General features: G+C 37.0%; 1 protein-coding gene across 2 annotated transcripts in view; it reads right to left on the reverse strand.

Moving 5' to 3' along the window:
* RUNX1T1 (RUNX1 partner transcriptional co-repressor 1) overlaps positions 1-7,528 on the reverse strand; it is a 168,022-nt gene extending 160,494 nt beyond the window's left edge. Inside the window, exon 1 of one of the 2 annotated variants that reach the window (XM_033126506.1) lies at positions 7,017-7,528. Coding sequence is in view for 1 of the 2 variants with exons in the window: in XM_033126507.1 (XP_032982398.1) it covers positions 7,017-7,044 (28 nt within the window). In the remaining variant the exon portion in view is untranslated. The remainder of the gene's footprint in view (positions 1-7,016) is intronic. The other variant, XM_033126507.1, reaches the window with a different exon arrangement.
* Between the last annotated feature and the right edge of the window lie 16,743 nt (positions 7,529-24,271).

Below are 24,271 nucleotides of genomic sequence, written 5' to 3' on the forward strand. Positions count from 1 at the left end.
AGACTAGCAAACTGTATTTCCCTACTCCAGGGCTAGACCCTGAATATTTTGGAGGTTCGATCAGAGGGAGATCAAGAGCTCTTTCTTGGCAGAGAATAACAATGAGGCATTCACCATCTTACCTCCATCCAAATAGCCACAATTTGCAAAACAAGCCTAGCTGAGTCCTCAAAGCAGTTACACAGCCTTCCAGACCAACCTCAAGTGGGAGGTCTTATCCCTTTCTTTGCTGATCCCAATACTCCTTAATTACACGCACCACAAATCCATGCATACAGAGATGGACACAGGCAGATATAAAACCTTTCCTTTTCCTTGGCTTTAATGTGTAGCAACAGAAGACTCATGCAGCCAGGATCCCTGTGATAAGGACCACTTGTGATTGGTAGCTAGCTATAGGTGACTCTTAGACACCTCCAGAAGTTGTGTTGGGGAGAGAGTTTCTTATGTGTACATCTGAGAGTCTATTTTGGAGATAGGAATTTGACAGTGAGGCAATCAATCTCTTCACCCACCCAGAGCCAGAGCCGGAGAATCAAGCAGAGAACAACAGAACTAATGCTCCTCCATCAGACCAGATTTCATCTTCCACCCCATCAGGCTTAGGAGGAAGATACACCTGAGTAGTTCCATGGGAGCCCCTTTTTACTTTTAAATGTGCCAATCAGACAATCTGAATATCTGATCAGATCCTTAATAGAGTGCAGATAATGCAGCAAATAAGGTTACTTTATTGGGGGAGGGAGAATATTTGGTTGCATTGTATTTCAAGGCTCTGAAGCTTGGTTAAGAAACTCTCATTACAGTATGAAGAGTGAGTTCAGAATGAAGTAGCCTGTAAACTGCATAATTGTTCATGGTATGTATTGTCGCCCCAGCTGCAGTGACATCTCAACTTATAAAATAGTTTATGTATGGGGTCTCACTATAAAGGGACAAAATGGTAGGGGTGAGGGGAGTATAGTCAGTAGAGAGAAAACATAGATGAGTGGCCTCACAAAGGAGAAAAATTTGAAGTCCTTCAGAAAATGAGGAGAGGTATTGTTCAATCAAACAATCTCCTCCAAAACACTTAGCCAAAAAATAGTTTTATGTGTAGTAGTAGATCTCCGCCACCATGCTCCCACCCCAAGAAAAGAATTAAAGGAAATTTGATAGATAAGGCAAAGGGGAAAAAAAGCTGGGCATAGGAGGGTGAAGGGCATGTGTGAAAAATCTTGTCAAGCAATGAATGTCAGATAAAAAGGGGTCTGCCACAATCCTCCAGTAATCCAATAATGTGGAAAACCTCATGGTATCACTGAGAAGAGTACAGGTAATTCTTTTTCATGAATCTTCAAAAAGTGACCAGGTTCAATAGTTAGAGAAGGGTACAAGGTAGGAAGTAAACCAGTTGGCAGGGAATATTACAACATTGAGTGAACTCTACTGAATGAATGGATGATAATCTGTCATTCTTATGTGTTTTAAATTTAATAACAGATTTCTGGAGTATCGTTTTATTTCTCATAAAGGGTTACCTTTCACTTTTTCTCTAGTTGTTATAAAAAACTGCATTCAGAGTAACCAAATGTAACCACACATACCTTTCCCTTTATTACATTTTAGTTAGATCAATTTGGACACAGATTACATGGCAAATGCCTACAAATCCAACACAACTCTAGGAAGAAAAAAATACAATTTACAAATGCCCACTGATTTTTCCATTACATGCTATTTGAAAAAAATGCTATTTAAAAAAACACAAACAAAACAATGCAGTACTTCGAAATCCAGAAAAGGCTTACATTTTTTTCTTTTAAAAGCATCCAAATACTGAAGACATGAAGAAAACTGTGCAAAAGCTAATCTGCCAATGTTCTTATTTTGTAGAAGCAGAGTATTTCTATTATCACCTTGTTTGTTCATTGACTTTTGACTCCCAGTTAAAGAAAAGATCAACCAATTCTCAAATGGGAAGAATCCGTGACTCTCTTCCAAAGCAAACACTTTGCTGCAAAGCTTTCAATTAAAAAAAAAAAGCAATATAATAATCAAGAACTATAATCACAGAATAAGTGTACAACAGAAAGTGGTTTCTATAATCACAGCTGTCCTAAAGTCCATGAACACAAGAAATCTTAATTTCAACTCGTTCTTTACTTAATAATAGGTTACCTTCCTATAAAAGCAAGAAGTCCATCTGCCCCAGACAGATAAATTTGAAGTATTAATTAAGATAAAAATCTAGCATTTTCTTCCTTTCTTTGAGTATGAGAATTCTAGTGTGATATAATGTGAGAATTCCAACATATGACCATTATGGCATAGTATCTCATTGCTCAGCTTGTCATTATTTCATTTGCAATTCTTATGTTAATTATGTTCATAATTACTATAAACAGATGTGGTAGACATTCATGTGACCTTTTATTGCAGAATACATTCTTCACTCATTTTACTTTATTTCTCATGTATGTGAAACTGAAATGCAGAAAACAAGAAAAAGATTTTCTAATTTTCTGATGTTTTATGTACATAAGTTAAAACCTACCTTCTACTTCATCTGCATTTCAAAATATTAGAATATTCTTAACATTTAAGTTGCTTTACAACACATTTTTAAATTGCACACCAAACCTCACTACTGCTCACTAAACTGTAGTTATGGATGCCAAACAAGACTAGCATCTATGTCTAAGTTGTTTGTCTTTTCTTTTTTTTTTTTAATATCAAAGGTTAATGCAGCAGAATTGTGCTTCAAAACCAAGTGCCTAGCAGCTACATAGCGATTTATTCACTCATAACTCAGCCATCGCCCCCTTTACATAAAACACATTTACAATAAAATCAGTATGGATTTCATTAGCTGAAAACCTCCTCGAATTTCATTTCTTTGGCCTTAATCTATAATTAGTGTGGACAGACAGGTGCAAACCCTTCTCTTCTACAGATGGATACTGGAAATGGTGCAAAGTAGCTCCTTCTGTTTAAACAACACAGAGATAACCTGCTCTGTCTTATCACTTACAATTACCTCCATTAAACTGAACTAATGTTTGCTTTAATAAAATGTTCACTGTTCTTTAAACATTATTTAGGAACTCTTATATTAATAGCTGTAAAAAAGTGAATTTGGTTGGTATCTCTTTAGATAATAACTTATGCTGGATAAAATTTTCCCACTGATGAATACTACTCTAAGCTTCATAAAGTAAAGGTGTTGAAGTTGATTTAACATTTGATAGTTATTTTGTATAAATAGAATCAAATATGATATTTTAAAAGGCATGTCAGTGACAAACAATTTTTAACAAGCAAGGTGGGAGGAAACATTTTTCCTGAAGTTTAGAAGTATGAAAGGTTTATTTTTTTTCTTACAGATTTTAACTTGTTATTAAAGTGTATAACTTTAAAATCCTAGATTGTTTTCAAAGGACATTTATGTTAGCTAATTTCATGTATTTGTTTAACTTCTTATAGATTATTCTGAAAGATGTATGAGTTCATCATTTTAAGGCATATTTGAAAATTAACTAGAGATGTAAGTGCACTCTGTAAGCACATGGTTAAAAATAACTCCACTCCATAATAAATAACCTTTATAAAGCCAGAGATCACTTCTTCCTGCTTCTGCTATCAATAAAATCTGTAAATCACTATAGGATGAATAAGGTGTCCATAAAACAAAGAACTTTTAAATGTCCAAATGGCAACAAATAAATAGCTTTTCTCACTGAACTTACTAACTTACAGTAATAGACTCCAGTAAAACGAAACTGACTCGTTTTTTTTTTTCACATGCAAATCATGCAGGTGCCAATTTTTCAGACTGCTTTGCTATGAAGGGCTATGCTGCCTGCATAAAACCTCAGTGCTCTGCATTCAGTGCCTGTCAGCTGATGTTCATATCAAGGAAGTGAGAAACAGGATTTGACAGTGAAGCATGTCCTAAACTGACAACCACTGACCAGCATTCCTATTGGAAGCACTGCTTTCTCCTGATCCCTTTTCAATGTTTTTTTTTTTTAAAGTTTTGTTTTTTGCTAAGCTTCTATTTTATAATAAAATAAATGATAATGACACCTTACATTTATGTAATTCTTTGAAAAATTTGAAGTGCTCTTGTATTTGCAAATATTTAGACTAACACCCTCGATGGGAGAGCTCATCATCAAATACCAGCAATATTTTACTTTTCTTCAGAAAGGGAAAACTAAAAATATTTAAAAAGCTGCAGTCCTATATACTATTTCCAGCAACTTACAATCAATAGTGCAGTTACCATTGTTTTGCAAGTAGAATGCTTCTTATTAGAAAGGTCTTTTAAGGACCATTTTAAAATCAAATCATTAGCAAGTATTAGTGGGTCACAGAGACTAAGTCTACAAAGGAAAATATCATTTCAAAGACCTCTGGTCTGTTTTGAGTTGTCCAAACATTAAAGAAAAAATAGACTGCTTTCTCCACTGCTTCTTTTAGGTATGAACCGGACACTGGAGAAACTACATACTCAAATTCTCCCACTCAATATTTAGCTTTTCAAATAAAGTGACTGCTGTCTAAATGGTTTACAATAAAATTAGTTATGCTCAAACAAAGATTTTTAACATAAAGTTATCTTAGTATAGTCTTAGATAAAGTCAGTTTTCATGCACTCAGAATAAGTCTGATTATTTGGTTGGAATTTTGTCTTTTGAAAGAATCAACCAAAGAAATACCAAATGCTAAATACAATAAAAGTATACAACGATGGACGATGGACTTCAACTTCCTCAACATCCATCCTGGCTGCAAAAAAAAAAAAAAAGCCTGGGGTCAAACTAAGATTCCATGATTAATACTGGGTAAGACTGTCAGACTTCCCTCAAAAAATAACAATCAGTAAAAGAAAGGAAAAAGATAGAAAAAGAAATCAGGTAGCCCTATCTATGCTACCTGGAAGCCCCCATAATGTAAAAACTAGACTACATTTTCAGAATAAACAAGGGATCAAAATCCATAGAAATATGAATTTGCTGCTGCTTGTACATATCACAGCTGACATAAACACCCAGGTTGGGACTATGTTGGTTTAAGAAACAATGGTGTTTGTTGACCTTTTCTAAGGAACTGTGTGACAGGAGAAACTGGGCACAACAGAATACTCCCATGGTCAAAGCAAAATGCTGCAATAAACTAAAAGGAGGCCCCAACACTAACAAACCATTTATCACAGAGAAGCTGGTCAATTTGTATTCTAGTAAGTCTGGACTCACTGGGCACAGACCCAGTTCACTCTGTTCTCTGCAAAGGAGGGGTATGATGATAAAAGACACTGAGTGCACTTAAAAACGGTACAGATGTTTAAAAGGAGACTAGGAGGGGAAAAAAACCTGTTAAACAGATTGCAGTTCACATAGAAGGCAGAAAAAAAAATGCTTTGGTCAGCAACCCGACCTTTATCAGAGGATAAATCAATTTGCAGCAGCTGTGGACAGCCATTTATATACAGGCCCTGGGCAGATTAATTAAAGGAAGAGAAGTTAAAACTGCAAGGGGCCTCAGAGTTACATTAAGCACATAAAGTTAATCTGGGGTGGCCTCTCCAGCTCTCCTGGTCTTCACTGCCTCGCCCTGGCCTTAGTGACCAGTCTGCAGAACCTCCTCCAAGGGGAATCTAGCTATTACTTAAAGTGACATTTTGCAGGTTCTTCCAGGAAGCTGCAGCCAGGCTGTGGCACGTTGGGATTTGAGGTGCCCAATCTTGAAGAAAAGATATGCTCAAAGGATTTCTCCACTATTCTTTGGAAGGAATAGGGAGACCAAGTGCTGCAAGGCTCCCCAACCATATCCTCCAAACTGAAAGGCTGGGGTGGGGGTGGGAGCTAATTTTAGTAACAGTCTTGGTTCACATATTACTTCCCGCAATCATAGTACTCAAACTTTTCCAAGGGTTGCCAGCCCTTACCAGAAAAAAAAAAAACGTTTCAAAAAAATGGATTTAAGCGTCTGGTTTCGACATAACCGTATTTGCTTAAGGAGTCCTGGCCAGCGCTGGGTCCGCCTCTGAAGAGGGATCTGAGTACGCCAAACACCCCAGTCCTTTCAGGTTCTCAAAGAGAGCGGTGGGCCGGGAGACCCGGCACGCTTCTCTCCTCGTTCAAGGGCTTCACCTGATGGGTTTCTGGACATCGAAAAAATTCCCCGGACGCGGCTCCCCGTCTGGGCTCCGCCGAGCGGGAGCGGCAAAGCTCCCAGCTCAGGAGAGGCAGACACAGCCTCCGGGCCCGGACCGGAACACCCACAGGGATAGGGCGGCGGGGCCCCGAGTGCGTAGAGGTCCGGATAGGAGCGACGCTGCCCACCGATCCCCAGCGTTGAAGGTTGAGAGGCGCTCAGGTCGCCGCCGTCGCCCGCGCGCGAGGGACTTACCACTCCAGCACCGCAAACGCCTAGAAGTAACAGGGAAAGTTCGCAGACAGGCGCAGAGAGCCTGAATGTCGCTAAGAGGACCCCGACCCTAGTCGCAGCCAGGTCTCGAAGTTAAGATTCCACTCTCTTGCTCCTAGTGCTAAGTTTTCCACCATCGAAACGAGCCTTTTCCAGTTAAAAAAACAAACGAACAAAACCCCACTATACGGGTTTAGGGCCACCTGCCAAATGCACCGTGGGCACCCTGACCAGCTGTTTTGTTGGGATGGGGAGGTGGGGTGGGGAACCACGCTCATCTTCCTGCTCATATAACGTCACCATGGAGAGGAAAGAAAAAAAAAATTAAAGACAGTGCGGGAAATCTAAGACATGAAAAATTGCCATCTTTGGCTGACCCCTGAAGTTCAGTATCATTGCAAGCTGAAGTCACCGCGATGTTTCTCTTTACCCCGCTACGTAGACCTACCCTACCTAGTTGAGCGACAAGTACAGCCTGGAGGCTCTCGGCCCAATAATCCAAATGAAGATGACGGCCATCAGAATAATAATTAATAGTAATGGCAAGGGGCCTTCCCAGCTGCCCGCCCGCCCGCCAGCCCAGCCCTCCCGCAGGCACTTACACTGCACAGGGACGGAGAGTCCCACCATCCGCCTCCGGCTCTGAGCTGCAAGTAAAACTTCGCGTCGTCTTGGCCCGCCCGCGAGGCGAGAGGGCAAGGGATCCGCGCGGCTTCCCTTGCGAGGCCAGAGTGTCCGCAGCCACTCGGCCACGAGCGCTCGCCAAGAGCCTCGGAGTCGCGCCACGGAGTGTCGGCTGCCGCTCCGCGCTGCGCACAGAGAGTTGCGGTGCAAAACGCCCGGGGTCGGGGACCCTAGCCAAACGCAGCCTCCACGCAGAACCCTGGACTTGCGGAGCTCTGCTCCCCTCTTCCCACCTCCCACCGCTTTTCTGTTGTTGCTGCTATGGCAGACAAATGTGATGTGGGGCGCAGGGAATTGCCACTGTCACAGGCGGCGACTGCGTCTGCCTCGCCAGCCCTCGCTCACTCTCGAGGAAGAAGACGCATTTATCTGCAGGGCAGCAGGCGTCCGCAGGGGAGCAGGAGCGCCGCGCACAGTGCGCGGAGAGTGCCTGCACCAGGCCAGCCCCGGCGCGCGCCCGCGCCCGGGGCGCCGCGACCGCACGCGAGGGAGGCGGCCGCGGGTCTGCTACTGGGTGCAGGGGGGAGGGCCCGCGGCAGGGTGAGAGGACGTGGAGGTAGGAGACTTCTGTGTTGTGCAGGGGTCACGGAGGTCAAGTATATGTTAACAATGGGCAGTCCCTGCTCGCTGGGGCGCGCGAGCGGGCGCGCGGGCTGCCTTCCTCCGGGCCTCGCCCTCTCCGGTGCAGGCTGGACGACGGGATGGCTCCCTAATGATGCCTTACCAGGCCGCCTGCTCTCCCGCGGCCCAAGTGCCCTACAGTAACCCAAGAGGACCACTTTCCCCGGCCATCTGGAATGCTCCTGGCTGCCCTCCCTGTGTCTCGTCACTGGCTGTAGAGACAGCGCTGCTAGAAATCAAGACAATCTCAGGTCTTTTCTCTAATCCCCTTCTGTCAGCTGATTTACAGACTATTTGCTTTCGCATTAGATAATAGTCTTAGAGAAAACAGTTATCATTTTCTTTTTTTTTTCTTTGTTTTCCTTCTTCTCCCATAGTATACCATTATATAGAAAGGCACTTCTTTCTATCTCACGTTTTTGTTGGCTGTGCCACCTCTCCCCCCACATTAATATCATTACTTCGGAAGGGGGGTGGGGAGTCCCAGAGGACAAGATAGGGTGAAAGAATTCCAGATATTTCCAGAGTAAATAAATAATCTCTCAGTGAACAGGACTGACAATTTGCACAGAGCAAAAAAAAGGGGGGGCTTGAATAATAATGAAAATATTAATATGTAGGTCAAATATGATCAGATAATGGCTAGCAATGATAATTAAAATGAAGTCTTTTAAAATTAGTATGGAAAGGCGTCACTACTGCAAATGTTATATTTAGTGCGATAATTTGAAATTCTGCCCTGAACCATGTTTTTTCCCAACTGGCCTAAATCAATGCAAAATGTACTGTGTGCATGTTTCTAAATCTCATCTTTACAAATGAAAAATGTTTAAGATAAGAGTCACAGTCAGCCTGATGCAGTGGGAACTGATGAGACATTTGTGGATTTTATTTTTAAAAGTGGCGCTTCCAATATTTAATAGTGAGTAATATCCCTTCCCCCATCCTTTTAAACCCAGCTGGAGCTTCCAGTTCTGAAGTCTTTTCATACTCTACTAATTTTTAGCAATTCATTTCCAGAAAACACTCATTGTACATTCCGCCCTCTCCTTGGGACATTTGACTAATGAATTATAATGGATTAATGACTTGTAATGTTAAGTCTTGGTATTTGATATTATGATGCTGTTAATTTGAATCTCAAATTTTATCAAAGTTGTACGTTGTCTAGTAATTTCTGCATGTACAGCTTTTTTTTTGCTATCCTTGCAAATCTTACCAGCATTAATAATTTTAAAATATAAAATGTTATGTACACTACTATAACATCTTTGTGTAGGAAATTATTTATGTCTAAGCAGCTTACTTATATTTTCTTTAAAGAATTAAACATATTTTGGTATTTTATTATCCTATTACTATTTCTTCTGTCCCCCAAATTGAAAATCAGTAATTTAGATTCTGGAACTATACATTAATCTTTACTTATAATTAATAAAATGACATCTGAATCAGGAATGATTCTTTTGAAATAGTGTTACTTCTAAAATAATTTTTAAAATTTTGATTTAAAGTAAATCAACAAATTTTAAGATGTGATAAATAGGGGGAGAAATAAAATGTATATATTATGCCACATTTTCCTTCTTCCTGTAAATTGTGTCAATGAAATTATATTGAAACATTAAACTTCAAAATCAGTGGAAAGTAACTTGCAGGAAATCAAAACAGTTTTATACTTATACTTTCAGGCTATATTTACAACACCAAGGCATATATTTAAATCATATTTTATACGATGCCACAAATCTTACAGGATCTTCCCTTTTGCCATAGTTCTGAAAAATAATAACTATTGTTCTAGTTATACTTTTTTTCTTTTAATGGATTTTTTTTACTCAATTTGGCTTTACATCAGAGAAAATATATCACAAAATCTGAGATTTTAATTTTTTAATTTCAATAACAGCAGCTAAAGAACATACATCTTTGAGCTGATGTAGAATGACTCAGTATATTCCTTAATCCCACTTTCCATTCTCTTTAAAGGCCTGTGTTCTACAAAACATAGAATATATTTCTGTAGGGTTTGTTCTTGTATTATCTCCTAACTCTTTTGTTTGGAGCAGGTAATAACTACAGGGACCAACTCAAGCATGAATTGCAAAATCTAGGAAAATAAAGCATATTAAGTGAAGGAAGGAACTCATTGATATGTGTTGTGGGAGGGTATGGATTACCTGAAGACAGCACAAGTCCACAAAATATTTGGTTACCCTAGCCTTAGAGTGGGGGATATACACAACATAACATTCATAACACAATAACTATTGATTGATACATTCTATTAAACCAATCTAAGGAGACAGGGATCAGTATTAAGCTTTTTTAATCTGCAACAAACGAAAGATCAGGTTTCTGTATTTTCAAGACTATTTAGTTTGCTGACAAAAAAAATAACATTAAAATAAATTTAAGAAAAAGAAGAAATTGTTTAGAAAACAATAGGCACCTGCTCAGCCTAATGAAACTATTAAATTGAAAAATAAAATAATACAATGTGATAAACTATAAAAAACCTTACTAGCAATTTTCTTTTTCTCACACTTTAGAAGATTTGTTTTTCACATCATTAAATTTTCATTATTGTGTGGGTACAGAGTTCTTTCCAACTTACAGGTTTATTTTTTTCAGTAATGTTACCTAAGGGTGCTTATTGTTTTCCCTTAAACCAATCCTTTAAAAACACAGAGGTTTCAATACTGATTTCAGATGAGTGCTTATTAACTCTTTAGAGATGTGTGATTGACCTCACACAAAAAGGAATACCTATACAAAATGTTAACAAGTACTTAATTAGTACTTGTAAAATTTCTTCTTATAGATCTTAAAGTTTAAATGACTCCCAAACTCTGATTTTCTATACCTTGAAAAAGTCCTTCTGTTCGCCTAGGTTGATAAAAATCCTTAATTACCATGTTACTTATTTTTAACAAAAATTATGTATTATTGTATTTGTGAAAAAATAGGGTATGGGAAACAGAATGGCAAACAATAATTACATTTTCATAAATTTTGAACTTATACACTATTTGCAATTTCCCTTTTGCTGTGTAATTTTTTGTAGTTTACTTTTATAGCTTTGCATGGACAAATTGTATTCCAAATCTTTGCAATTTTGTTATTTCACTTGCTTAAGGTTTCATTTTAGGACACGGACAACAAATAAAAAAATAAATTTCAGAGATCTTTTAATTTTATTCTATAGTAGTTAAGCCACATATGTTTAGTACACATTCAGTGTACAGTGTAAATACATTAGCTCTTAGGAGACTTTTAACCTAAAATAATAAACAAATTTTTAATGGAAAATTTATAAGTTAAACTAAAAATGGCTCTCATCAGCCCTTCAGATAAGCTGGTCAATTTGGTATGACTTAGCTTCAAACCTGCAGACGAGTTTGATGTTTATAATCACTGTGTGTTCAGATAATCATGTGTGTTTTTCTGTAGTACTTTAAAACCAGTCTGCACCCAAAAAATCAAAGTAGCAAATTTTCAATTACTTATTTAATTTGCAAAAGGAATTTTTTTATAGTTTGGAATGTTTTACAAAATAATTCATGTTAGTGTTTCTTTAAATAATGAGTTTTACTCTTTAAATATTTAAATATTTGTATTCGTCAGATTTTGACATATTAAACTGCAGGAGTGCATTTATTGCATAATATGAAACACACACATGCATACATGCCATACATATAAAAGTGTTTTTATATGCACAACTATCTGCAATCTAGAAATTATGTCATGTGATGTTTTATAGCTAAACCATGAAAAATAATGATGCCAAATAAAAATCTTTTTCACATGTTTCTAATTTAAATTGAATAGTTCCCACCTCCATTTTTGAAAGCTGATTTTTAAAATATCATAAACCAGAATAAAATCATATAACGCCCCTCCCTAACTGAAATTCTATATTCCCCTTTTTTATTGAATGTGCCCAGATAAGTTATTTTTCTTTTTCTGCTGTGTTTTTTTTTTTTTTTTTTTTATTGGTTGACTCTGTCTCTATCATTCTCAGTTAAGTGCACATTACTGTGATGTAACTGCAAAAAGACAGGAGTTTTTGTTTTACTCACCGAACAGTGCTTGGCACACATTAGGTGCTCAATAAATATTTGCTGAATGATAAATGAATAAGATTAAAAAGCTTCATGACTTAGATGTCTTGTCTTATCTGCATAAATCAAGACACCACCAATTTAACTTCTTTTTTTACTGAATTATTAAGAAACTTAAGATTTTAATACTATCAATATTTTAAATGAAGAAAATGTGGGAAACCAAAGAAAAGAGTCTTCTGTGTTGTTTTATGTGTATGTTTCAATACTTATTGAAATAATGGTGAATTTGATGTGAAAAATATATATTCTTATGTGATTTTATTTTAACTGTTTATAAAATTCTTTTAGATTCTACAATAGACCATAAATGTTTCTGAAATTGTAGTTTTCTTTCTATAATAAGCTAGAAAACAATTTTAAATGCTATGGAAAGGAACTTGAAGCTAGGGGGAATCTTAGAGATAAGTACTTCTTTCCTTCTATGTATTCTTTAGTTCACACATCAATATGCAGTAAAAAACCATAAGCTGTTTAATATGTCTGGAGTATGTTCTCATTTTTTCATTTAATTGTTATCTCATTGATAGTTAATATAATCCGGATTGTTTAAATGGTGATTATACTTAGTAAAGAGTCATCTTTATTTGGAAATTTATGCCTTCGTTATGCAGGATCAGTGTATCTATGTCCACATTAAATCTATCCTTTAAAAGATGCATATGTTACAGTGTTTTAATCATCTCGTTTTCCCTAATCCTTTAAAAATATCAATTTACTCCATAGAACAGCCAGTCTGATAATCCCATATCACCTTACATGCGTAAGACTATTTTCATGTGGGAATCATTACGCCACTGTAGTGCATACACCTCTGAGGGAAAGAAACAGCAGCCAACAGGCTCATAGCACAGCACTGTGAAGAGAAGAAATTTTTGGACAACAAATCTGTAGCGAATATAGACTGCTTTTAATCATGTTCGGCATTAAGTTGTTTTGCACAGTTCTTATTTTTTCTCAATAGGGCTGGCCACCAGCTGAGACACACCTCAGTCGAAGACACTGGAAGCGATATCTCCGTTGCCTGAGACCACGGGGATGCCCCTTCCTAAATTACCCCCAGACATCACCTAAGGAGGAAATTTCTTTGAGGAAATCATTTGATCTATGTACCCTTCCAGTTAGACATCTGTAAAACCACAGGATCAGTGAACCACCCAGTTTGCCCTACAAGACTTGCAATTTGGTCCAATTTCTTTGAGGGGACAACATTTTTACAAGATAGGAAATTTCGATTTGTTGTGTTTTCTAGAAAAAAGAAATCATCACTTGTAGACTGGCATTTGCCCTAAATTCTCAAAATTTTATTTTTAAGTAAATGTTTTAATATTTTTACCACAAAAATGTGTATGTACATGCAATTGTTTGCAGTCGTAATATATCTCATGGAAAGTATATATTGTTTCTAATAAAGAGCAAATATATTTTTGTCTAGAACAAAGTGTGTCAAACATTAATGTACATACTAAGCAACTGGGGGATTGTGTTAAATTGCAGACTCTGGGGTCAGTGGATCTGGGCTGGGGCCTGAGAGTCTGCATTTCTAACAAGCTTCCAGATAATGCCAATGATGGTGGCCCACACAAGAACAAGGCTTTAGAGATTACTGGAAGCATTGAGGACACCATAACTTACCATCATCCTTATACACACAGAGCCCCATTTTTATAGTTTGCTCCAAAGTCAACAGTATTTATGTGCTCACAAAATAAGAAAGGCATGCTCATATATGAATAGGTTCCTAACATCCCCACAAGCTGTTCAGGCACCTGCAATTGAAAATGAAGCCCCATTTATCAAATCGTAATTAAATAACCATTCACAAAACTGTTTATCTAAACAAGACTGGAAGATCTTTAAAAGTTGAGCCATGAGTGGATGATTACTGCAGGAGGGTTCGATCACTTACAACTCTCCCCTAAGGGATCAGTGATAACCATCCATTGCCTGGGACTATATTTGTCTAGTGTGATGTGTAACTGAGAAAAGGCAGTATAAATTAATGAATTCAACGTGTGCAATTACAACTTCCTGTGTATAACTGCAGGCCATTGCACCCTAAACCCCACCCTGCAGTGGTGAATCAGAGATATTACATCATAGATTCTACTGTACAAGGCTGGGCTCAGCCTTGGTTGCCTCAGCTCACCTACTTATGAAATTAATTTACTTCATCCTATTGACATGCTATGACAATTATGCCATAATGCACTGGTTTAACTGAAATGCCTAGTGCTTTTAAAGTTTAATGACGGGTGCAGACTAATAAGAACAGAGAAATTTATTTTTCATAAATGCAATCATCTAGGTATTTTTATTTTTAAAAACATTCTATTTGGGTCTCATAGAAGAGATTTAAACATTGAGGAAAAGCTAGGCCAGATTAACTTCTTGTAATTACTTTTGAGTCTTTTGAGCTCGACTAGCATCGGCTCAAAACCTTGCAACTGAAAAAAACAAAAACAGACAAAAAAAATTGATGCAATTTGACAGTGATTCTAACATACCCTCTCTCCCTATCAATAATTGGATATATTTCTGTGCTACCAGCCTCTTTTGTTTTTAACTCATTGGGTACCATAATGGCAAGCAATTTATGTGCAGTCTACCACAATGCCTGTTCTTTAGATTTAAAAAACAATAAACACAACAACAACAAAGTTTTATAACCAGGAACTCTTGATGACAATTCTTTGCTGCAATCTGAATGAATCCAGACTTTTTCCACCTCTTGCTACTGTCTCTAATAGGAAGAGGATTTATATTTTTTCTGAACAATAGATTTTAATTAAGAAGATCTATTAAAGACAGTTTTCATTCTTGTGATTACATTTCCAGAGACTTCAGCATTTCAAAATGCATGACATAGTTACATAAATATTCCACAGTTCCCTCAGAGCTTTTCGGCATTCCAATTTCCTCCATCCTATTCTTAACATCCTCACATTCATTTGTGTGTTCCATGTATTTGTGCCCAATCAGTATTAAACATTTCTTCACACAGGTACAAGTATTGTCTTAGAAAGCAGATTCAAAGCTTCCCTGTTCTCTCTCAAACAAGACAAATTAAGCTCAGTAACATGTGCCAAACAAAAAATCTAGATATCTTACAGAAGTACTAAAAGTAGCAGGGTAAACAACTGGGCTGAGTTTGCTTTAAAGTTTAAGTCAGTGTTATTTTAATAGAGTGGGAAATTCATTTAGGTAGTGGAATCTGATAATTAAGCAATGAAAGCTCTTTTGTCTACGAGTAAGTTAATGTAGTTTTAAGTTTTTAGTTTTTGAAATGCAATTTTGCCAAACATTTGAAGCTAAAAGCAGCTTGAGCAGCTTCTTATATGTACCTCATGAGTGATAGTAAATTGTCAATTAGACCTTGTTCAAGTTTTGTGTAAAATTGTAAGCTTTTGTGTAAAAATGTATTAAGCTTGATCAAGGTGCAAAGAACAGAAATACTCTCAGGTTACTTCATTTACCACACAAGGGCTCACTGTAAGGGTGTGAGGGGACATGGAGAAGGCAGGAAACTGTCAGTATACACACAAGCCACACAGGAGAGAATACACCACCTGAATGTGCTGGCCTTATCATGAATGGCCCCCAAGTTGTCCTACGCGACTGCTCCTTCTGCTACCAACTGATTTCTTGGTCCTTTCTACTTCATAGATTCTGCTTACTCATTGCTTTAATTATTATGTGATTTCTAATAACTCATGGTGCTGCTAATCTCATGTCTGTCTCTCAACTCCTGTTCTCCTATTAACTAACATACATTGTTCTAAAATGCAGAGACAGACAGACAGACAGATAGACAGACTAATTGACTGATGGAATCAGTCTCTACTTTGGAACCAGACCACCTCGTTGGATGGAGACTAACTCAGGAGCCCATTTCTGGTGCAGTCAGCTGTGGTCAGGGTGGTAAGGTTGTGTGGACAACTTTCCTAAGAAATAAGACCCTCACAAGGTACACCCTACTCCTCTCTAAAACAGCAAAATAACATTAAAGGTTTTTGGAAAAAATAGGGTTGTTTTACACTGACTGTAGATATTTGCTTGATGTGAGCAAGGGGAAAATGTAAATTAACATTGACATTTAATGATGAAATGAATACCGTAGGAATTCTGACCGTTCCTGGAAGGTTTTCCAGTTTTTATCCTGGTGTTCAGGATTACCTCTATAAAGACAGTACAGTATAAAGAAAACTCTCAGGCTTTGTAGTCTATAAGACGTGGAATTGAAATCCTTTCCTGCCACTTGTAAGTTAGGTGGCCTTAAATAACTTAATTTTCTTTAAGTTTCCATATCTTCACGTGGCAGTGTTTACCTCTCAGGACATCTATTTAGCACTCATTCTATGTCTCTCCAAAGTAGATGTGAGCTGTTGTGGTGGATTTTTAAAACACTTTTCTGTTTCTTCTTTGGGAAGAGAAACTTAAGAACTTTGCATTTTGGTTGCCTTGCTCAGTAGATACCGTGTTTCCCCGAAAATAAGACCTACCCAGAAAATAAGCCCTAGCATGATTTTTCAGGGTGACATCCCCCAAACATAGCCCTAATGCGTCTTTTGGAGCAAAAATTAATATAAGACCTGGTCTTACTTTCGGGGAAACATGATAGGACAAGAAATACAGTGTTCGTTTGCCATCACTCCCCTTGCTACACCTTAATGTCATGCCCTGTCCCAGTTTGCACTATATCAAGAGCTAATTCTTATCTTTCTATGAGCCACAACTATGATATTACTATTATTACTATTATTATTATTATTATTATTATTATTATTGACTTTAAAATGGAAAATGTAAAAGGCATCAGTGATGGGAGTAGACGAATGACACACAAGTAGAAAAATGAAACATAGTTTATGTGGTGAATTTTAATTACGATTTTTACTTTGTAAGCCATTTACTCCAAAATTTGATGGCATATATAACATACACATCATCGTGCTAACAGTTGCGGAACTAGTTCTACTAACTGTGTGTTATAGGAGGTAAAACTGAGAGCTATATTATAGATTTATGGCCACTTTGACTATAATAGTCTTTTCATATTAAATATATGTGTGTGTGTGTGTGTGTGTGTGTGTGTGTGTGTAATATATCTTCATGCACAAACACATAAGGAAAAATGTATGGAATTACATATACATTTACGTGTATATACTTAAAAATACCTAAACATATGCACATGCCTATACATATACAGAGTATGAATATTCTTTCACACCTTCACTCTCTTGAATCAAATTATATTTGACTCCTAGTCCCTATTTCTACAGGCAGATGGGAAATTCAGTTGAGAGGGGTTTTTTCCTCATTCCCTGGGTTCTGCAGAAGTTGCTGGGTCTTACTGAGAAAACATTTAGAGAAGCTAGTTCAGTCTTTCACCCACATTGATATCACTGAGGTTTCTCTCGCCTAAATCATAATGGCCTCTTGAAATCCACAACTTGACTTCAGTACCTTTCTGAGGGGACAAGAATATTTGCAAAGGCGGTGAATGCCCCCTCCCACCATAGTTCATACTACATGCCAGGCTCTGTTCTATGTAACACTTTTCAGGTATTACCTCATTCACTCCTAAAATAATAGTGCAAGAGAGGTATTATTACATTCCCAGGAAACTGAGCCCAGAGCTGGATTAACTTGCCTAAGGCCTCACAGCTCATAAATGGCAGAAGCAGGGTTTGAACCCTGGTGGTCTGTGTTAACGTAAGTCTAGTCCAGTCTCAAGGGTCATGCTAGGGCTTCCCCTACCTTCTAGAAGTCACAGTTTAAGCCTCTTGAATCAGGGATTATAAACACCAGTGTTTCTCCTTTCTAAACTTCTCAGGGCAAAACAAAGAGTAGAAAAAAACTTAAGAGTCTCCAAGCTCAGTTTCACTGATATCTAATTTTAAGAGCAAGCTCATACTAGAATCAAATGGCAAAAGGCCTTGGTAGTCCTCAGAAATCTGAGCTCTCTCTGTGGGGTCACAAATCTCAATACCTGAACCCCTGAAAATTATCTCTACTTCCTTAAAAGAGAATTGGCAAAATGTTGGTAAAACTGCTAACTAATGGTTGCTAAACTGGGCTAATAAAAAAAGTCAAAGGAAGCAATATTTCCTCTTTCTCATAGCCTTCTTAAGGAAGAGGACCCCTGAGTTAAGAGCTTTTAAAATTACTTCCACTTTCCAAAAAAAAGAAAGAAAATGAATGAAAGAAAGGAAGGAAGGAAGGAAGGAAGGAAGGAAGGAAGGAAGGAAGGAAGGAAGGAAGGAAGGAAGGAAAGAGGCAAAGAAGGAAGGGAGGAGGGAAGGAAACAAGGAAGGAAAGAAGGAAGGAAGGAAAGAAAGAACAAATGGTCCAAATCAGTTCCATCCAGGTGTTCAGGAAAAAGTAGTAGAGTAATGCAAATGTGAATATTGTCTCTACTGGTTCACCCCTGGTTTGGGGCACATGCCATCACACCCCATCCAAGATGAAGATGTTTCAACTCTTAAGCATTTGCTTCAGAACACAGAAACCCACTCTTCAAAACACCTACATCCCCTCTAGAGAAAGCGTTCCTTACTTCCTCAGTCATCTCCCTTTGTTCTCTTTAATTGTCCAAGACAAGTACATACAGGGTCTAGAGGCCATTATTTTCCCCGGGGCAAACTCATTCACTCACAAATAAAAGGCTTCAGGGCCCCTGGATATGATCTAACTGATACCAGTATAAACTAGGTATAGGTAAAAAACATAGAGGATGTATATCCTATATATGTTTACACTTTTAATATAATTGTGTGTTTTTTTCTCTATTTTTATACTTCTCAATCACCACAATGTTATTTGGTTTCCTCAAGTAACACGTATTTTCATTTTATGCTATATTACTATTCTAACTAAAGTGTTCTTTCTAGGGAAAAAAGTTAAGGCCTCATATAGTCAGAGATGTTATCTAGCATTTAGTCTCTTGAAAATATACATACTAGCTCTTAGAAACATAACGTTTTTTAAAAAAAGATTAACTGCCTATTTACAGATTTCACACATAATCTGTCAATTGGCAATGTATGTGCTGCCATTAAGCTGTTCTCTGAAAGGTGGGTAGAGGGCTGGTCAACTGTTCCTCTCAGAAGTAAAAGGAGTTGTCTTTTAAAGGAGAAAAAATTAAGAGTAATGTCCATATTCTCACTTTTCAAGGCAGCTAAAATAACCCATAATTCAACTGCCTTTTGAGCTACTAATTTACACTATGATGTCAATTGATTTATTTTTAAAAATACAGATTTACTGGCTGTCTTTCAGATTTATTAAATCAAAATCTGAAGGAACTGAATTTGAAACGTTTATTTTTTAACACCTTTCTCAGTGAGTCTTATGCCACAAGAATAGCATTTCTCCATTGGGAACCTCTGAAACTTGAAGAATAATTTTCAAGATTCGGTTATGTCATTGGCCAACAATGTGATGTTAGGTCACTCTTTTCATCTCTCTAGATCTTAATTTTTTTATATCTGTAAAGTATTTGATTGCTCTAGTTAATCTCTAAAATATTTTACAAATCTATGTCCTGTGATGAGTCTATGTGGACAATTCAAAACCTTATGTTTTTGAATCAGATTGAGAATACTAATGTACATTTGAATAGCACTTCCAAATCTTAAAATATCTCATCTGAGCCTAATAGTGTTAAAAGTAGAAAGGGCAAATATTCTCTCGTCTTTTACAGGTGAAAAAACAGGTTCAAGAAAAAAGTATAGGGATTTCTTCAAGGTTAAAAAGTAAGTGGGCTGCTAGACTAGAATCCTGGTGTTGAGATAATTATATTTTTCCATGTTTATATGCATTTTTATCTGACCACAATCAAAGTAACAATATAAAATCAAGATAATCAAAATTTTACTTGTATATGTTTCCAGGAAGAATTGTAAAAACACATTTTTAAAAGTGATGATTACATTTTCAAAATTGGCTTTAAAGTATTTAAATTCAGATTACAAGTCCTTTTTTTTTTTTTTTTAACCATTACCCTCCCATGGTCTCACCTATTCTTTGGCAGCAAAGACAACATCATGTGCTACAAAAATAGTTTTACATACTTTCCAGACACACAACTAAACTATATATCCCAGGCTCTTGTAGATACGCATAAGTTGGGGACTCTGGGACTGAGTTCTGGCTAATGACATATGAATATGAGTGATGTACATGACTCCCAGAGCTGATTTGTACTTTTGTTTTGTTTTGTTTTGTTTTGCTTTGTTTTGTTTTGTATATTTCTGTGGTGACTTTGGAAGCCACAAGTTGAAGATAGCATTGCTATTAGATGGAAACAATCGGCCCCTTTCATGAATATGAGGAGCATCACACAACATTCTCACTCCAACCTCGTTAATCTCATTGGATTTTATCATCATTGTTAAACTATTGAGTGTTAAACTACTGAGATTTTGACTTGCATTTCCCTGATGATTAGTGATATTGAAAAACTTTTCATGTACCTGTTGGCCATGTATTCTTTTTTGGAAAAAATGTCTATTCAATTCCTCTGCTCATTTTTAAATTGGGTTGTTAGTTTTATTTCTGTTGAGTTAGTTTTATTTCTGTTGTTTATTTCTTTATATGTTTTGGATATTAACCCCTTATTAGATATATGATTTGCAGATATTTTCTATCATTTGGCAGGTTGCCTTTATATTTTATTGATTGTTTGTTTTGCTGTACAAAAGTTATTTTTTAAGTTGATTTTTAAATTAGAGTTGGCATATAATATTATATTAGTTTCAGGTGTACAACATAGTGATTAAACATTTATATAAATTACAAAGTGATCATCACCCCAATAAGTCTAGTACCCACTCATATCATACATAGTTATTATAATATTATTGATTATATTTCCTATGCTATACTTTATATCTCTGTGACTGTTTTCATAACTGGCAATTTGTACTTCTTAATTCCTTCACATGTTTTACCCATTAAAACCCCTACCCATCTGGCATCCATCAGTTTGTTCTCTGTATCTATGCGTTTGCTTCTGTTTTGTTCATTTATTTTGTTTTTTAGATTCCACGTGTAAATGAAACCCATGGTATTTGTCTTGTTCTGTCTGAATTATTTCACTAAGTATAATAGTTTCTAGGTCTATCTGTGTGGCAATATTTCATTTTGTTTATGGTTGAATAATATTTCATTGTTTATGTGTCTTACCTCTTCTTTATTCATTCATCTATCAATGGATACTTAGGATGCCATTTTATGTCTTTTAACTGTAGCATTTACTCCATTTATATTTATGATAGGTATGTAGTTATTGCCATTTTATTAATTGTTTTCAAATTGTTTTTACAGTTCTTTTTCTTTTTTATTCTTCTCTTGTACGTTGATAACTTTCTGTAGTGTTCTGTTTAGACATCTTTCTCTTTATTTCTTATACAAAAACCTCTTATAGATTTTTGGTTTGCAGTTACCATGTGCTTCATATTTACCACACTATATTTAGAGCAGTCTGTTTTAAAGTGATGGTCACTTAAGTTGGAACACATTAAAAACAAACAAACCAAAAAGTTGTAACATTCTAAAATGACTACAATTTTTACTCACCCCCTCCAACTTTATATTTTGTCATTATTTTTTACTTTGTGTGTGTGTGTGTGTTTGTGTGTATCCTGTCATTTATTGTTGAAAATACACTTGCTTTTCCTACTTTTGCCTTTTAATCTTTTTACTAGCTTTATAGTTGGTTGATCTACTGCTTTTACTATGTGTTTGCCTTTGTCAGTGAGTTTTTTTCTTTCCTATGTTGTCTTATTCAAATTTTTGATGTTTTCTTTCCTACTTAAAGAACTCTCTTTAACATTTCTATAATACTGATATAGTGATTATGAACTCCTTTAGCTTTTTCTTGTCTGGGGAACTCTTTATCTCTCCTTCAATTCTAAATGATAGCCATCTTGGTTTGTAGAGTAATCTTGGTTTGTAGGTCTTTGCTTTTCATCACTTTGAATATTTTATGCCACTCTCTTCCAGTCTGCAAGGTTTCTGTTGGGAAATCGGCTATGTTCCAGGCCAACAATAGCTGCAATTTATGCCAGGCTTTGGCCACGTGATGGGAGTTACATTGAAAGTTGAGACCAATCGCCCCTTGTGCTGGGCTCAGCAAGATGCTGTCTGCTGTTTGTTTGGGGTTTGTGGACTTTTGAAAAATTTTAGGAAAGTTCACAAGTGGAAGGAGCCACTAGGAAAAGGCTTGTTGGGATGTGCTTATTGGGTGGGGTAGAGTTTCAGCGAATCATCAGGGATGGGGTGAACAGTGTTAGTCAGGTTAATGGAGAGCTCACATTTGGCATCTGCTTGTTCCTGTCTGCTCGTTGAGTGGAGGGCACAACAAAGGAGCAATGATGCCTGCCAGCACTTCCATCCGTGTAGAGATCTGCCCCTTCAGCCCTTTCCCTAAAGCTATTTTTCCCTGGTAACTTTGCAGCTGCTGCCCCAGCACTGGAGCTCAAAACGAGTCAGTCTGTATATAGGTACTTTAACAGGAATGCCTGGGACTCCAGTCACCCTCAGTCTTACTCAGTCACAATATCCATTGGTTTTCACAGCCAGAAGTTATGGGGACCACTTTTCCTGGCAATAGTCACTGGGCTGGGAAGCCTCATGAGGGTCTCAGACTCCTCACTCCTCAGGGGAAATTTGCGTAGCTAAGATATCCCTCCTGATTCTTAATTGCCACACCATAAGTGTGGGTCCTACCCATTCTGTGTCTCCACCTCTCTTACCATTCTCAACGTGGCTTCTTCTTTATACCCTTAGTTATAAGAGTTCTGTTCAGCTAGTTTTCAGTTGGTTGTCAATGATGGTTATTCAATAATTTAGTTGTAATTTTAATGTGGGTGTGGGAGGAGTCAAGCAGAGCATTTACTTACTTTGCCATCTTGACCAGAAGTTTGTGGTTTGATTTATTTCATCAGTCTTAAACACACACACACACAAAAAAAAAAAAAAACTCAGCTAGTACTTTTAAAATATGGTTTCTTTTTTTCTGTGTCTTATTTATTTTTAGGTCTCTAGTTGTTAACTAAGGGCATTTACAGCATTCTCTCTCTATGTTCTCTTCTGTACTATATTTTCTTTTGACTTTATGTGCTTTGTTCTGGATGTCTTCTGATTCATCTAGCATTTCATCATTTCTCTCTTTAAGCTATCTCTTATTTGTTGTAAAGCTCATTTATTGAGTTATTTTCTATTTTATTCTTTTAAAGTTTGGCTATAACACTAGACTTTCTAGCTATATCCCAAATTTTCCATTTGAACTTTTATTTCATAACAAACATGTTTATAGCCTATGTCTGATAATTCAATACCAGGAGTTATTTTAGGTTTCTTTCTGTGTTTATTGTTTCTGTTGATTCTTGCTGCATTGTTTTGTTTTCTTAAATGTTAATTATCTTTGTGTGCTGAATGTTATATTTGAAAATTTGTTGGTAGAAACAATCTTGGACCAAGATGACCTTATCTTTCTCTAGAAAGGATTGTTTCATTTATTCCTACCAGGCACCTAGATGTGCTATGAATCTGGGATCCCTTAATCCAGTTTAAGTGTTAATATTTAACATTTTCTCATCTTTTTAAACCTGCCTATAGGCAATCAGAGGGCGAGTTTACTTCTGATTCAGCCTTATACTGAGAATGTAGTATTTTAACATTTCAGCTCAAAGTGAGTTGTGGATTCCCAACCTGGCAGGCCCTAAAACCCAACTGGTTTCATGAGTCAAAAGTTCACCCTGGACTTTAGCTGACTTTTCTTAACTGATAAATGCCCACAGGGAAAAAGCAGCCACAAATGTCAGGTTTACTCTCTGAATTTTCATCTTGTCTAAAATTTTAATCTGATATATCTTTACTCTTGTTAGACTATTATCATTGATATATTAAGTGGCATGGCTTGAAATGAACCTAGCTCTACCTTACTCCAAGCCTGTGCTCTTATCTGTACTTTCATGCTTTCCTCCAAAATGTGCCCCTCATGAAAATTTACACACACACACACTCACACACACACACGTGAAATTGGACAATTAAGTTCTAGAACTTGTTCTAGAAAAAGTGCTACATATTCATTGCTGAATATCACTATGGTCACCTTTGAAGTACTCCTCTTGGAAGCTATGCACCAAGGCCAGCACCTAATCCACCTTTCCAAGCAGTTTTGGAACTCTTTTCTGGGATGGCCATCAGAGCTGTCATCATATTACCCTTGATGTCCTGAATGTCATCAAATGTCTTCCTTTCATAGTTCCTTTACCCTCAGGTAAAGAAAGAAGTCATTGGGGGCCAGATCAGGTGAGCAGGGAGGGTGTTCCAATACAGTTATTTGTTAACTGGCTAAAAACTACCTCAGAGACAGTGCCATGTGAGCTGGTGTATTGTCATGATGCAAG

Source organism: Rhinolophus ferrumequinum, chromosome 14, assembly GCF_004115265.2.
Source record: "Rhinolophus ferrumequinum isolate MPI-CBG mRhiFer1 chromosome 14, mRhiFer1_v1.p, whole genome shotgun sequence".
NCBI classification, from domain to species: Eukaryota; Metazoa; Chordata; class Mammalia; order Chiroptera; family Rhinolophidae; genus Rhinolophus; species Rhinolophus ferrumequinum.